We start from the raw sequence: 15,967 nt of genomic DNA, 5'->3' as shown, positions 1-15,967 counted from the left end.
ACGCCAATGCGAAGCAATTAATGTACACGACAGTGCCGCTCCTCGCCAGCCCGGAGAACCCATTTACATCTCAATTTCCTCTCGGTATCAGCCGCTCGCCGTGCGGGCAGGGCTCTCACGCTTGCGGTTCCCGCAAAAGGCTGAGCGGTGGCCTCCAACTAGTTCTTCCGACAGGCTCCAGACTGCCTGTACAAACAAACCGAAGTGCTTATGGAAAGCCGGCGCTCTCGCTCTGCCCCTCTCCTGCGCTTCCCCTTCCTTGTCCCGGTGCAGCGCAAGAGCGGCGGGGTGGGGGCGAGACCGCTCCCCCGGGGCCGGGCCGCTCGCTCCCGCGGGGCCGCGTCGCGGCGGGGCAGAGACCCGCGGCGGCCACAACTTCAGCGCCTGCGGCTCCGGCCGGGGCCGGCCCGCGGCAAAGTTACCGAGACGCCTGCCTGAGATTTTTTTTTTTTGTTTTTTTTGCTCCTTCTTCTCTTCCCCCCGCGCTGTCCGCGAACTTTCGACATCGTCCCGCCCGGCACGGAGCCACCACCTCCTCGGCCGAGTCGCGCTCGGGGCAGCGGGGCGGGAAGGAGACACTCGAGCGCTTCGCCCCCGCAGGCAGCGGCCGCCCCCGAGCTGCTGTCGGCGGCGGGGCCCGGCCGCCTCGCCCTCTAGCGGGGGAGAGCGGCGGCGCCGGCGGCTGGGCGTGACTTTCCCCGTTCCCTTCAGCCCGCCCGCCCGCCGGGGGGGACCGCGAGTCAGTCAGGGAGCCGAGCTGAGCCGGGACTAGCGGCGGCGCCGGCCGAGGAGGCTCCGCGATTAAGGGTGCCCCCCCGGGCACCGGGGGAGGCGAGCGGCGCCCGTACGGCCCCCGGGGCAGCGGCGCGGCCGGAGGAAGGCAGACGGGTGGGCGGCCGCCGGCCACTTCGCACCCTCTTCCCTGCCCTTAAGAGCGGAGAGAAGGCGAGGAGGGAAGAACAGCCCGCGGGGCACCAAGAGCGGGAATCCGGCTGCCCCCTCCTCGTCTGCCCCACTGGACTGGAGGGGGGCGAGAGGGGCGCCTCCTACTTTGGCAAACACTTTGGCACTTTGCTGGATTCGGAGCAGGAAGGGCTGGAAATATGGGGAAAGTTGGAACTTGCCTGGTTACTTTGGCCGGACTTTTGCTGGCAGCGGGAGCGCAGACGTTCACAGGTAAGGAGTCGGCTCGCCAGCCCGGGGCCGGGCAGCCTTCCCGGGGGCCAGGCGGCGGAGGGGCAGGGGGCAGCGCGGGCACTTCGGAGGCGGTGGGGGTTTGGTTTGGGTTTTTAGATTTTGGTTTTTTTCTGTATCTTTTTTTCTTCTATTTTTTTCCTATCCCCATCCCCCTGACGGGTCTGACACTTCGGAATTGCTGCGTCGATGGGGTGGAAAAAGTGTCCCGAGGAGGCAGCGGTGCCGGGATGCCGCTCCGCTGGCGCCCCTGAGCCCCTGAGATGGAAGGTCGAGAGGCTGGTGGGGCTCGGACAGCCCTAGGGCAGGGCTGGAGGGACGGGCGGGACTGGGCTGGCTCCGGCGTTTTTCCGCCGCTGACTTCCCGAAAGTTTCCCGCTGCCCCGGCACGGGAGGCGGAGGGGCGAGGTGAGCCTGTCCCCGGCGCTCCGCCCGCCGCCGCGGCTGGCGACGGGGAAAGGAGGGCTTGCGGTGCTTCCCGGAGGCGCCGGCGGGGCCCCGCGGCTCTGCCCGCCCGCCGGAGCCTGGGCACCGGCCCCTGCCGCTCCCCGCCCTCGGCGCTGTCCGGAGGTGCGGCTGTGAGACGCCGACAGAGCCGGGGGAAAGCCCCGGCCCCGCGCTCTCTGCAGCCCCCGGAGCGTCACCTGAGAGGGCAGGGCAGAAACTGCCCGCGTCTGATGGGTGCCGGCATTCACAGCCGTGAGGAGCCCCGCCAAGTGCCCCATCAGCGGCGGCGTTCCTCTGTTCCCCGAAGCCCCAGACCTGCAGATGGTTATTTTGGTCTCGAGTCCCCTGCTTGCACCCCTGTCTTATTTATATGTTGAAGAAACCCGTAATTTTAGACAGAAATTAGGATTGTGAAATAGTTCTGTGTGCTGCACTGCAAAGAGTAACTTCAGAATTCTTTTTGGTGTGTTTTGTTCCTAACATGAAGTTAGTGCAACTGAAAGCACGGTAAATTGAAGACATCTGGTCCTCAGTTCGTGCGAAGTGTGCTTTGATCTGGTGGGAAGCAATCCTTCTGACTCCTTGTTGCTCAGGCGGCAGAATAGTTTATATTTTGCACATTACATGTTGCATCTATGGAGCACTGTAGCTAAACCAAGTTTTATGGCTGGGAGTTGGTGGTCTGGTATAGAACTTCATAAAAAAAATGAAATTTCTGGTTTTATGTTTGGTTCCAGAGAACTCTTGTATACGTAGCTGCCTTTCCCTTAGCTTCTTGAGAGCATTTTTACTGTAGATGAGACAGAAGATCTCCGAGTAGAAAAACGTTGTGTTCCAAGGTGATACGGAACAATGATGAAATAATTTACAAGTACCTGTTAGAAGGAGGGTATGCTCTGCAGCGAATTACGAGACTGGACTCAGTTATATTAGCTCTACAACTCATTAATGTTGGAAGTCTAGTGTCCAGACTTCAATGGGAGCACTTGGTTTATTAAGATAAATCTGTAACTCATTGCTGACCTGTGTTGAACTGTCTAACTTTTGTTTAAAGTTAAGCTGGGGCGACTCTTCTTCTGGATATTTAAGTGGCTTGTACATGCTGATACTGTACTGGGATCAGCATTGAAGTGCTGTTCGTGTTGCTGAAGAACAATCTCACATTACTGTTTGATTTGTATCCGTCGTATTCATTTACCTGACGTGCTGTGGAGAGAGCAGTGCTATACACCACAAACAATTCACCAATGACTTGTGCATACAGTTATTCCAAGGGTGCAATTCCACACCATCTGAAGTACTCAGTAACAGAGGTTTCTGTTTACAGTGAGATGGCAAGGGATGCAGAATCTGCCCAGTTTTCTCCCTGTATGTGTATATGTATATGTATGTTAAGTATTGAAGGTAAAGATTATTTGTGAAGATGCATGTACAGAATTTTTTCTTTTTAGTGTTGATTCTTGGCACTTGGAACAAAATTGATGAAATTTCCATATTTGTGCTTTACCATATGAAGCTTGTGTCTGGGTATCATTTTTGCTTGGGGGGGGGGGGGGAAATACTGTTTCTTTTGTTAAAACTTTGATGCATTAGCGTCATAGAATTTAAATGACATCCTTGAGTTGGGTAGTTATCTTTTGTAATAGCTATCCCTTATTGCAGAAGGGAGTCATATGACTAACCTATGAAAAGTTATAAACAAACAAAGGAAAAAGAAACAAAACCAATTCAACACATGTTCTAAGCAAAGAATAGCAGTGTATGAATTAAGTGCCTGTGGCATTTATAGTTCCATTTTTATTTTTACCCTTTTCTAAACGGACTGATTTGTTTCACAAAGATTGGTTCTAATGTTATGTTCAGCAATTGTCTCATTTGAGTTTCTTATTTAGAAAATAATCTTACTTTGAGATCAGATCTTGGCTTTTTAAGGCCTGGGAGCTTTCAAGTAATCTTTTGAAAGCAGCTTAACGGTTAATAACAATGAGATTTTCTCTGAGTCCTTAACTAAAGATTTTAAAATTCTGGATTCATCAGTTCAAGAAGTAAATGATCTCAAGAATTTGAATTCAAGAGATGTTACTGAAAACATTGTCTTAAATGGACAGTGCTACTTATCCTAAGTTTTTAAAAGTAGCTGGACTCTTTCTGCAAGATTACTTTTGGCTTTGGGGTTTTTTTACTATTTTTTTTAGTTTCTTTCTGTGAAGCTATAGCACACCTAATTTAGCTGATTTTGTTTATAATTTTAGCAAAATGTTATTAAGTCGGTCTCATGTGAAGACTGAATGTTAATATTACTAAAGTTCCTGAAAAGTGGTGTTCAGTCATCGAAAATGCTACTTGACTCCATCATCTTCCTTCGTCCACCTGTTTGGTAGGTTATTCAGGCTAGAGAAAGCAATTCAGTCCTGTAAGGGATTTAGGTCAAACATAGAGATATGGGAAGTTAAAAGAGACATTGTAAACTTAAATATTTGATCTCCATAAAATTATGAGTCTGGATGGGATGAGTTCTGCCAAAAACAAAAATAGGGGGCTGAAATTAAAAGCAAGGAAATGTGTAATAGAACTTGGAAACTGTGTTTTTATGAAGGCATTCGTATTCAGGTAGATGTAAATGTGCACACAGCCTGAACTCTGAAATTGGTGTTTCTTGGTTACAGCCTGACTCTTATGGAGGGAGGGCTGTTATTAGTCTGTTATATTCTCTTTTGCTGTGAAAAGCACCAAGGTTGTATATCAGCACTGTTTTCATGGCACTGGTTTAAAAAGTTTTAGTTTTTCTCTGAGAAGGAATGAGTCCTATTGCAGTGAGAGGGATGGACAGACTGATTAAAAATACTTTTGGGAGTCCCTTTGTAATGACTAGGACTAGTGGCAATTATGAAGAGAAGAAAAGGAAGAAAAGTGCTGTACTAAATTTGAAAATTATTTTTCCTAGTGAGTAGTAAAGGTTTTACATAAAGAATAGTAATTCTCAAGCTATTTCATGGATTAAAAATACGAAACCTTGCATTCTGAATAGATGTTGTGCCTTAGACTCATCTGTTCATTTTTGGGTGTAGGCACTTTAAAAAGAAGGATAATCTTTTCCAGAAAAGTGATGTAAGGAAGAAGTTTGACATGCTGAAGCTGAAACTTACTGTGATCATGTTGATATTTGGTGACTGCAGAGAAAAGAAAGAATATAGGTTAAGTCTTCATAGGCCCTATCCTAGCTGAAATGAAGCTCCTGGCAATGCCTAGAAAATAAGAAGTTTCTGATATAATTAGCTGTGTTTAAAGAGATTTCTCAGAGTATTCAGGATCTCTGTTTGAAAGTCTGTATTAGCTATTCTGATCACTTTAGCAACAAAGAACTCCAAGTGTAGTTATAGCTCACTTTAGCAAATTCTGCTTTTATTTGCATTGTTTATTCCACCTGCTTTTCTTTCTCTCCACACATCCATCAAGTCTGTATTCCTGCATCTTCTAGGGGAAGTAACAAATGCCACTGAATATGCAGCTTTATTAGTGGCTGATGCAGTTTGTCAGCTCAGCTGCAAAACTGTTCCAGCTACAGGTCATAGCATGGACTTGGCCTCGCTGAACAGTGAGAGCTGTGGGGGAAGATTCTCAAACCAAACTTCCCGCTGTTAAGAGATTTTTGCTGCTGCTATTACAGCTGTTAGGTGAATAGGTGAATGAGTTGATTTCTGTTTTACATCTAAGGTTATTTATATTTAAAATACTCCAGCAAATTAATGGAAGCATTTTGAAAAATCTGTGTCTAAATGTGATGTTGGTTTTTAGTTTGTGGGTTTTTTTTTGTGTTTAGGTTTTTTTTTAATACTTTTTGCAGTTATAACAAATTAAGTAAAGTTTGTGTTCCCGTGTGAACTGGGATGTGCTTTAGAATGCTTCAGGTAAAAATGAGTCAGGGCTTTGGAAGTGGCACAGTTCATCAAAAAAGGAACTGTGTGGTGGGTATGGTTTTTAGTTTGGTTTTTTTTTTTTTTTATTTATTTTATTTAGCTGTTCTGGTTTCAAAAGATAGTAATGAAACATCATCAGAAATTAAAAATAAGTCTTACAAAATACTGCAAGGATGTAATAACACTGGGTGAAAAAATGTTATGGTGTTCATTTGGTCTCATGATTTAGCAGTTGTCAGAATTCATGAGGAAAACAAATCACAGTGTCCTGAAACAATATAAGTCCATATAATATATGAAATAATAGTATCTTCAGTGCTCACAGAAGTTGCTAGATTGGCAGCTAGAGAGACCTAATCCCCAGCCAAATCACGGAACATGTTAGGGTAGAGTGAGCAAGCTTTGAACTCCACCTCACTAATGTCACTTGCGTCTGACCTGGAGATGTGGGGATGGTTTATTTCTCGTGAGCGTTCACCCACACCCTGCCACGGTCAGCGAAAATGTCAACCAGGCGAGTTGCTGGTGGCCAGGCCAGTTCTACACATTCCTGCTGAGACAACCCCTTGAGTGTGCATGTTGGATTCAGCTGGGGGGAAGATAATAAATGTAGACTTGATGGAACAAAGTCCAATGATGTTGCGGGGTCAGGATCTGTGAACTGATGCTGTATTTCACGTGTTGCAACTTTATGCTAAAGGGAAGGCTTTTTGAGAGGGATATCTCTACTGTTTAAAGCTTGTTAGTATCACTGTCAAACTCTTATTTCTGTGCTATGTCACTAAATTCTGAAGATGTTTCCCCAGGAAATGACATGCAATTACGAACCTTTCAGCTCACAATTATGACTCTTGTGGAAAGAAGTAGTTGATTTGAAAATTTTCCCAGGAACAAACTGTTAATGTGTGAGTGCAGCTGAATTACCTGCTCATTTTCTTTAAGAAAAATTGAGACTCTTCTCCTTATATCATTTAATTTCATTTGATTTTGTTGATAACTTCCAGTTCTCTTATTTCTGATGTGTAGTGTTATATGTTAAAACCAGATTTTGAGACACTGAAACCAATTTGGAACATATGGTCATGTATTTAGAAACAAAAAAAAAAAGTAGCAAAATTTTTCCTGTGTCAGTCTGTTCACCCGAATGTATTCAGATACTTCTTTCTGAATCACTTTGTCATGTCTTCCGGAGTTTTGCCTGCTGTGATCTGCTGCTGATCACTAGGTGTAGCTGCATCTCTAAATCCATTTTTCTAAGCATAGAAAGAGAAAGGGCTGTAAGCTAGGCATTGTGAGAATGTAGGTGTATTTGGAGGTGGGGAGGTGTGAAAACATGATGAATTCTTGTGACCTAGAGAATTTTAATCCATTGGTGGCTTGTTTGCATCAGTTTGATTACAATACAAATGAACTTCTAATTACATGTAAAAAGACTGATTTCAGTATCAGTGTTAGTGTTCAACAGAAAGACGAATGAATGCTCTAATATGACAAAAATACATAATAAAATGCATGAAACTACAGGGAAATTGCCAGTACTTTCCTAGTGTTTTAAATGCAAGAATTATTGCTGCAGAGATCTGATAATATTTTCTTTAGGAATCAATTAATATGTTAAGATATAACCTTTAAGTTTTGAGGGAGTATATGTCTCCTCACAACCTATTAAGACCCTTTCTGATCCATTCAGAATAATTATCTATGGAGGTGATGGTGCTGTCAGTGGAATTCTGTTTTCTTTTGGCATAACAACCATTTGTGTTGTTTTCAAGCCATGTGGCTTCCATTAATGCTATGAGGAGATAAAGAGGGTAAGGTGCTACATATGCTTTAAAAATGAAGGAAAGACATATTTGTGACCAGATTTCTGAGAGTAATAACTGTAAAAATTAAGGTGTATTTATGCCTCTGATACATACCCATGCTCAGTATCTGCAGAGAATAGGAAAAAAAGTGTCTCAGCCAAAAGTGTCTGACTCAACAGTGACCCTTTGCCACGTTAGGAGCCCTGGTAGGAGGAAAAAGAAAAAGTAATAAACGCAGTTGTTCAGACAAAACCATGGCAATATTAGCAGGAAGGAGTTCTGAAAACAGGTTAGACTTCGTGTGTCCTGGGGAGGAAAGGTGGCAAAGAAGGTATAGCATTTGCTGGAAGCATGAAAGAGAAGAATGTTACTAGAAGAGACAATGTAAAAAAAAATACTCTGAAGTCTAAAAGGCAGCTGAATTACTTGTGGAAAACAGCAGTGAATTTATAATTATTCATGCTTTCCTATTTTTCTATTTTTTATTATCTTAATTTTCAACATATTTGTTTTTAATAATGTATTCAAGGCTCAGATATATCTTCTGACAGCTTTACATAGCAATAGTTGATTATCTTTACACATATGATTAAATGTAATGATGTTAATGAATCTTTATTTTTTTTTTTTTTTTGCAAAATGGTGTAAACCCAACATTTTGCTTGTGACTGTTTGTTTTTCTCCTCCCTGCCCCCAATGTGTAATCTGCCCTGATTTAGAACAATAATTTTTGGTTAGAGTGGGATTCTTTGAGAGTCAGATTAGCTTTTTTATTGCCCCCCCCCCCCCGTTTTTTTGTCTTTTTAATCTTTTTCACTCTTAAGCTATTATAAATATCTTACAGCATTTTTTTGTTAATCACTAGAAATGTGTTTTTGCTCTGGAATAACTAACAGCTAATTACCCACTTCAGCTCTTCATCTTCTAGGAGAATGAAATAGAGCATCACGTGCTGTTTTAGAGATCTTTTTTTCACCACACATATTTTTGGGCGATTTTTTGCTTGTTTATTGTTTGAGCTTTTTTAATGTTTAAGGCTCAGTTATTTTGGGGAAGCTTTGAGAAAGATCACGCCTTATTATCTTGAGTCCTGTCACATCTTTTATCCCGAACTCTAAAATCAAATATGGCTTAGACTATTTATAAATAATGTAGTGGATAGAATACTTTTGTCAGTGGACCTTTGTTTTAATTCTGTAGCACATAAATGTAGGCTCATTAGGTGAAAGAACTGTTTATTTGTGCTGATAAGATTCTAACATAAGATTGAGGAGGATATTACAGGAGTTTCTGTGTACTTTCAGGTGGATGAATAGTGGATCAGTAACCTAATACTTTAGGTGTGCTTGATGGATTGTTACAGATAAATTGAGTGGCTATTCAAGTTTGGTTTTTTTTTCTGGTGAATATACATTAGACTGAATAAATAACTTCCACCCCTGGTATGTGCAGTTACATGCTTCTGTATATGCCTGTAATCTGTGTACTAGTTTGCATGCCTCTGTCTTAAAGTTGATGAGTTACTACCCATTAGCAGACTTTTGCATTTTTCATGGTGTACTTGACGCAGAGGTAGTAGCAGGGAGGGATTGTATTTTTCTTTCCCTCTATGGCCAAATCCTTATTTTGGCAGCTGATGCTTAGTCATGCTGCTTTGGCTGATGCAGTGGTTTGTGACCAAAAAATGGTCAACTGTGTGCTCATCTTAAAGTTTTGGTTACCAAGTCTACATAAATTTTGAGGGTAGCGTTTCTGAGCGTGGTTTCTCATAGCTTCTGACAAAAAGAGTGTTTCCAGGTTGTATCTCAAGGAGAGGTGAAGGTTTCCTAAAGGGATTCACATTGTCCTCTACCTACATAAAACTTCTGTTTGTCTCACTTCTGCTTTTTTTTTTTTTTTTTACTTTCATGGCTTTTTACTGTTCTAGCAAACAATTCAGTGAACAGTTGAAAACAAACATGAAAGTCAATTGCCGTAGCAGACATTACTGTTTCCTCTCTAGCTGCTTAGTTTGGTACAGTTGCTCGTTCTTACATGATTTAGATCTTTGTTTTGTTTGAAAAATTTCATTTTTGCTTCTTCCATCTTCCACCCTTCTCATTCACTGTGAGAAGTCCAATGTTTCCGAACAAATGTACAGCTTGCTCAGAGTGTGCTCAAAGGTGTGGCAGAAACTTGAAAGAAAATATTTTTGTTTCAAGGTGTTTGCCACTGTTTGCACACCTGTTGGGACTATATATAGCACATTGTAATTGCTGTGATGTTTTTGTCAATCAGTGTAATTCAGGAACAAGAGCATTCTGATGATTAATTTGGAACTTCGTAGTATTTCTATAATGTAATGCCTCTTTTTCCTTAACTGTTTTAAGATATGTCATAAAATCTTAACCAAGGAACTGTTTTCCCTGTGGAGCTTTCTGAGCCTGGAGACTTTTCTGATTCTGTGTTGGGATGGCATTGCCTAACATGAGCCACACCCCGGAGGACAGCATGAAGAAGACATATATGTGTGTGTATATCTATATTTATATAAAAATTTTAAAGTTCCTGTTTTAATAGTTGCTTAGTGATCAGAACTCCCACATAGGTGTGGGAGATCCAGATTCAACTCTGTCCTCTGGCATTTGACTGTGACCTGGCTGAAGACCTTCATAGCCAGACTAGTTGGCATTTCTTTTTTTTTTTTTTTTCTTTCCTCATGGTTGAGAAATCTGCTGAATTTCCATTTAAAAAACATTAAAAAAAAGGAAGGTGATAGCTCAGAACCCCAAAACAATTTAGAGAAAATCTACAGCAGCCGCTTGTCACCACCTCTAGCTTCAGTTTTCCCTGGAAACTTAAAAACATGGTTAAATACTGTCACATGTTTAGGAGATAGAGGCAGTTATGGACATTTCCAGGAACCATAGTTCTCAGTGGGCTAGTTCTTATGTTAATGACTGATAATAGCTATAGCCTTTTTCCTTTAATGTTACCTTTTCTGAATTCTGCAGAGTAGATGAAGACTATCTTACAAAGCACCGCATTCAACACTTTAATATAAGCACTTTACATAACACATCACTTAAGCTTTTTCTTTTTAACTTTTGCCGAGACAGCTTGATACTGAAGTAATTTCTCAGTTATGTAAGATAAATTGTTGTCCCAGTAATAATTTTGAGGCACTGTGCAGCTGATGCCCTTTTTACTGTGTCTGAGAGATGTCATCTTGACTCTGTCCCAGCTCCTAGCTCAGGGGAAAACCTTTGCAAGCAACTTTCTAAATGGGAAAGAAACCTTTTGGGGTTAGGTCTGTGAGCATTACAGACCTTGTGTTGGCAGACCAACATAACCAAAAGACAACTAGAGTTAACATCTATTTAAAACCTTAAAGGGTGAAAATGTGTAATGGAAGCCTGTATGTTGCCTGACTGCAGTACCTGCTGTTTATGGCAACAGAAAAGCACATGGATTGAAGACCACATATAAGGTTCATGAGGTGTGTTTTATTTATTTTTACTTCAAGAATTGTTGTTAGAATTGCCTCCATAAATCTAGGCTAGTAAGGGATTTATGTGAATTGGCGTAGCACTTTCATTTGTGGATTCGGAAAATGCTGGGCTTTGTTTTATTTATTTAGGAGTGTTTGAGACAAGCACACACCCTTTAGAGCAAATATCCATTGAAACTGCATTGGGCCCAGGAGCCCAAGACAAGTTGAAATGCGCTCTTGACAGGTAAAACCCCTGACTTCTGCAGCAGCCATGCACCACTAGCAGATATGGACGGGGGTTTTTAAATGAGTCTTGCAGTGGCTTGAGAGCTGGATCCTTACATGCACAATTGCTCTTTGGAAAGTTTGCCCATGAGATTCTGGTACTTCTTTGCAATCCTGAATTTTAGGCACTTAAATGTTACTCTTGTTAAAACCTTTCCGTGGCCACAGAAAGGTGTAAACATTAAAAGCCTTAAAGTGTTCTTGAAGTTTTAGCCCAGTATATAGCATAAGGCTATCCATGTAGGGAAATAACCCCTTAAAAATAATTTTCCTCAGCTACTTCTGTTTTCAATCACAGACAAACATAACTGCAGTGCCTGTGGGTTGATTCAGTGGCAGATCATTGCTGACTGTGAACTTCAGCCTTATTCACCTGTACCTTCCTGTCATGCAGTGGAATGGGAGTGTTGAAGAGCAGATATTAATTCTGACTTGGAGTAGGGGTGAAGCATATGTTCAGACTGAGAATTTCAGATAAAGACTGTCTGGGCTTTATCTAGCTGAATGGACAAGGTCAACTCAAGGGGAATTAGGGAATGTAAACAGTACATGCATTTTCTGCTGCATTTGATTTTTTTTCTCTGATTCCCTCAGAAAAACAGATATGGCCTTTGGAGATATAAATTTTTATTTTGGAAGGTATCTGTAATGACTTGATGAATGCAAGGGGAAAGCAGCAGCTGTGGAGTCATTTCGGCATCAGTCAGAAACTACTTCAGAGGTTTTGGTTATATGGATTGGGTTGCAGTTTACACTGCAACATGGAAACTTGTATTTTTAAAGTTACTGCTTGCCTGTTATTTCTGTTGGCCCATTGCAAAAAATAGTACCAGTTTCTTATATGTAGCCCCAACCCCAAGACAGCAGTGCATACTGTCCATATTTTTGAATTACATTTAATTTTAAAATGAGCATAAACTTGTGATTTCATGAACTGGTCCACAGTAAATCTCCTTCAGTCAAGCAGTATCTGACATGCCTGTTTGCCTCAAATCAGTGCACATTGTGGGTGGATCACAGCTTTTCAAACAGCTATTTGGGAACCACTCACTGGCTTTGAGTGAGAAATCTCACTTTTCCAGAACTCAGTCTGTTGAAGTCTTCGCAAACTACAGTATGTCACACTAGATTTGTAGCAGTGAAAAATTAATTCTTGCTTGTATGCCAGGATTAAAAAATGTGTATTTCTAGACCTTTGGGAGGAGGACTTCAAAAAAAGGGATCTGTATGCTTGAAACTGGCTTTGAGGAAATATGTGACATTACCAAGTTGCCCAATTCCCATGATTTCAGTGCTTTGACTCTGCCCAGTAGTCTAGCAATAAAAGAAAGAATTGGCCAATTATAGTAATCTTCCAGAGCTGTGTACTGTGGAATTTTGTGCAGAGGAAGAGGGAGGGTTCTTACCTGCTCTCAGTTCTAAAATTGTGCTTTAGCACAATGTATTTCACAGCAAATATAATACATATTTAACAAAGCTGTTAACCACCAGGCCACCTTAAGAATACATTGCTTACCTGCCACCTCCTGAGCTCTCTCCACTGCCTTTTCTTTGTACATGTCAGCTCCTCATCACTGTGTTCCACAAATAGAATCATAGAATGGCTTGGGTTGGACGGGGCCATGAAGATCATCCAGTTCCAAAACTCTTTTCATGGGCAGGGACATGTCCCACTGGACAAGGTTGCTCAAACCCTGTCCAACCTGGCCTTCCACACTGCTGGGTTGGGGCATCTGCAGTTTCTTTGAGCAACCTGTCAGTGTCTCACCAGCCACACAGTAAAGAATTTTTTCCTAATATATCATCTAAATCTACTCTCAGTTGGAAGCCATTTCCCCTTGTCCTATCACTACACTTCCTGATGAAGTGTCCGGCTCTGGCATCCTTGTAGGCCCTCTTCATATGCTGGAAAGCTGCTATGAGGTCTCTGTGCAACTTCTCCTCAAATGACTTGTGCCATGCTCTGGGCAGCAGCGACTGGGCTGGGGAGAGAGCTGAGCCTGCAGGATGGCAGCTCTGATGTGGATTTCCTGTGTTGCTGTGGGGCACTTCTGCCCTTCCAGTTTGGAGAAGTATGTGCATGTTTTCAGAAGGCTGCAGAGCCTCTGGGTGGCTGTGGTGGAAGCTTGGGGACACAATTCCTGACTGCCTGAGTATCATTCATAACAAGTTAGGGGGTTTGCCTTTTTTATTTCTCCTTGAGACAGACAAGACCAAAATGGTCCCATGCATGTGCTAGCACACATGACAGCAAAGCATGTGCTTATGAGTAAGTACTGTGAATGAGTGAGGTTTTAAGTCTTGCTTTGCAGTGAGTGTGTTCACACTGAACGCTTGATAGCAACAGCAGGCAGTGCTGGTGGGGAATGAGATACAGCGGCCAGATCTAGATTTCAGACCAGATGGACGTTGTTCATAATATTATTTGGGTGTGAATGGTTTTTACTAGAGTGTGAAGTAAACTGATGAAGATTTTTTTTGTTTGTTTGTTTTCAAGCTATAAAGAATTAGTAATGCTGGCCCTGATTATACAAACACAAGCTTAAAACCTGAAGATGAATACAGTCAGTTTTGGGCATACTGTCAAAGTAATTAGAAAAAGCTCCTGTTACTGCAAGTAATTCAGATTTTAACACAAGTCAGCATGAACACAGCAATATTGGCATTTTTTAGAAATGTAGTTACATGTATAGTTTTCTGGAAATTGGAACAGCACTTTTCAAACACAGCAGTTGAAATTTTAGTTTCTTATGATAAGTAGAGTGGTTTTTTTAGCCTACCTTTGAAACTCATCTGGAGTATTTTTCTGTGTGAGCAATGTGCCATTAAGAAGCATGGTGGAGATACCAGCTTTTTTAAAAAATCTTTTGGGCACTGTTTGTGGGAGAAGATGACAAAGAATCTTTTATTACATAAGTCTGCACATATGTCTGCTTCCATTCTTAATAGATACAGAATAAATATAGTTTGCAAAGATTTGGAAGACAGTTGCTTCTTTATTCAAATGCTGTGGTTAAATACTGTACAATATAATTTCTGTACCTTGGGTTGACCTAGGTTTGTCCATGTAATTTTGGCCTTGTTTCTATGTGCCCTTCTAATGCATATGCAGTGTATTTCACGCTACTGGTACATATTTTTGCTAGTTAAAATTATGCTTTAAGATGAACTCAAAAGTTACTACTCTGTACTTACTGTGTAAATTATTATTGTGGTTCCTACTGATGAAATTTCAGTATATGAGCAGGCTGCTGGCCATGCTCACATCATCCTGTACAATGCAATATATGTTCGCATTAGCAGAAGCTGAAGTGGTCTATTAAAGCGTTCAAGTTCTCACTCCCATATTGAGAGCAGCAGATTCCTTCTTAATCCTCATATAGCTGATGTCTCTGCTGGAGTGTTAATAGATAGTCTAATTTGTGAGCTAAATTACTAATTGCATTATGAGCCTAAACCTTATTAAGCCTTTTGTGTAGAATTAGATCACAGAGCTTTGGGAAGCTGAACGCTGGTAGGGTTCTGTTTCCTCTCTTTAATGATGGGAGCAAGTTTTACTGACGTCTTCAGCACTACATAGCTCTGAGACTGCAGCTGATTTCTTTTGCTGCCTTTTACAGTATCAACAGAATCATAAATTTGAAAAGCAGGTGACTTTTAAGAATAGCTAAAGGTTTCCAAACAGTGTCTCAGGTATCCGAAAGCAGTAAGATTAGCTGAGGTGAGGTCATGATTGGGACCAGAAAAGGATTACTCTGATCTTGTGTACACATACTGGATGCAGGCCCACCTGTTTGAGAATAGTTTAAATCATTCAAAAACTGTGTAATGGCTGCAGTTGTATAATGGGATAATGGCTTTAGTAGAGGTGTGTTCCTGTAATAGTTCAGGTACATGAACTCTTAAGTCATTTGAGTTATTTTTGTTTCTGAAGACACTCTCTGCTCAGCTAGAGATGGAAAATACATGCCTTATCACGCAGCTATGCCATAGATTTTATGAGCACTCCTCATCTGTTTCTGCTCAAATCTATCTATTTTCAGAGCTGGTTTGTGCTCCCCACTCTGACTTTGCTTTAGAGTCAGCTTACTAATGTAGCCCAGTTGAGGATGGAGCTAATTGCCTCCAGCAATGAATCAGTAATAAACAAACAAAATGGGACTTAGTGGATTTTGACATGACTTGCGATAAATTTTTATGTTGATGTGGAAGGTGACTGAACTAATGTGCCTTTGGTATAGGAATATTGCACTCAGGGCAATTAATTTTCTTTAAGAGAAAGTTTACAGCTACTCCTTACATTTTCCTGTGCATACACGCGATAGAGTCGCAGTGGTATGGAGTTTTACTCTCTGCACTTTATGTACAACAGAACTCTAAGCTGTTGTGAGAAACTGGTCTGTTTCACACCTGAGCTCTGTATATACTTAATGGCTTTGATTTTTACTATTGTAAATTAATGCTATTTGACATGGCACGGGTAATAAATGAAAATAATAGGCTGTATAACTTGTCTTATATTTTCATATATTTTTCATCATTTTATATTTTCAAAGATCATTTTCTGTTTCTATTCTTGCATTACATTTAGTGTTTCTGCATCAAATTTAGTGACATACTTTTTAGAGTATAGTAATAAAAAAATTGATGTCTGTCCTAAGAGAGAGAAAATCAGAGGCTTCAAGTGTTAGGTTGTTCCATGTGCATTGGTTCTCTCAAATTATGTACTGTGTTTTTATTTTGGTATGGTGAGTAGATCAGCCAAAAGTCATTGCCAAAAGCTAATTGTCTTCAGGTGTGTTCTGTTGAAGTCTGAATTTGTTAGGAGTTTCTGTGTAGCTCCCAAG

The 15,967-nt window shown here is 41.5% G+C and overlaps 1 protein-coding gene across 11 annotated transcripts in view; it reads left to right on the top strand.

The window, feature by feature from the left end:
* The first annotated feature begins 712 nt into the window (after nt 1–712).
* PTPRM (protein tyrosine phosphatase receptor type M) overlaps nt 713–15,967 on the top strand; it is a 442,907-nt gene continuing 427,652 nt past the window's right edge. For 4 of the 11 annotated variants that reach the window (XM_038129430.1, XM_038129425.1, XM_038129423.1 and 1 more), the window contains exon 1: nt 713–1,176. In XM_038129430.1, coding sequence (XP_037985358.1) covers nt 1,104–1,176 — 73 coding nt within the window. In that variant the 5' untranslated portion in view covers nt 713–1,103. The remainder of the gene's footprint in view (nt 1,177–15,967) is intronic. The other 7 variants (XM_038129428.1, XM_038129427.1, XM_038129426.1 and 4 more) reach the window with 3 other exon arrangements.

This window comes from Motacilla alba, chromosome 2 (genome assembly GCF_015832195.1).
Source record: "Motacilla alba alba isolate MOTALB_02 chromosome 2, Motacilla_alba_V1.0_pri, whole genome shotgun sequence".
NCBI lineage: Eukaryota > Metazoa > Chordata > Aves > Passeriformes > Motacillidae > Motacilla > Motacilla alba.
This window is presented reverse-complemented; position numbering and strand designations above follow the sequence as displayed.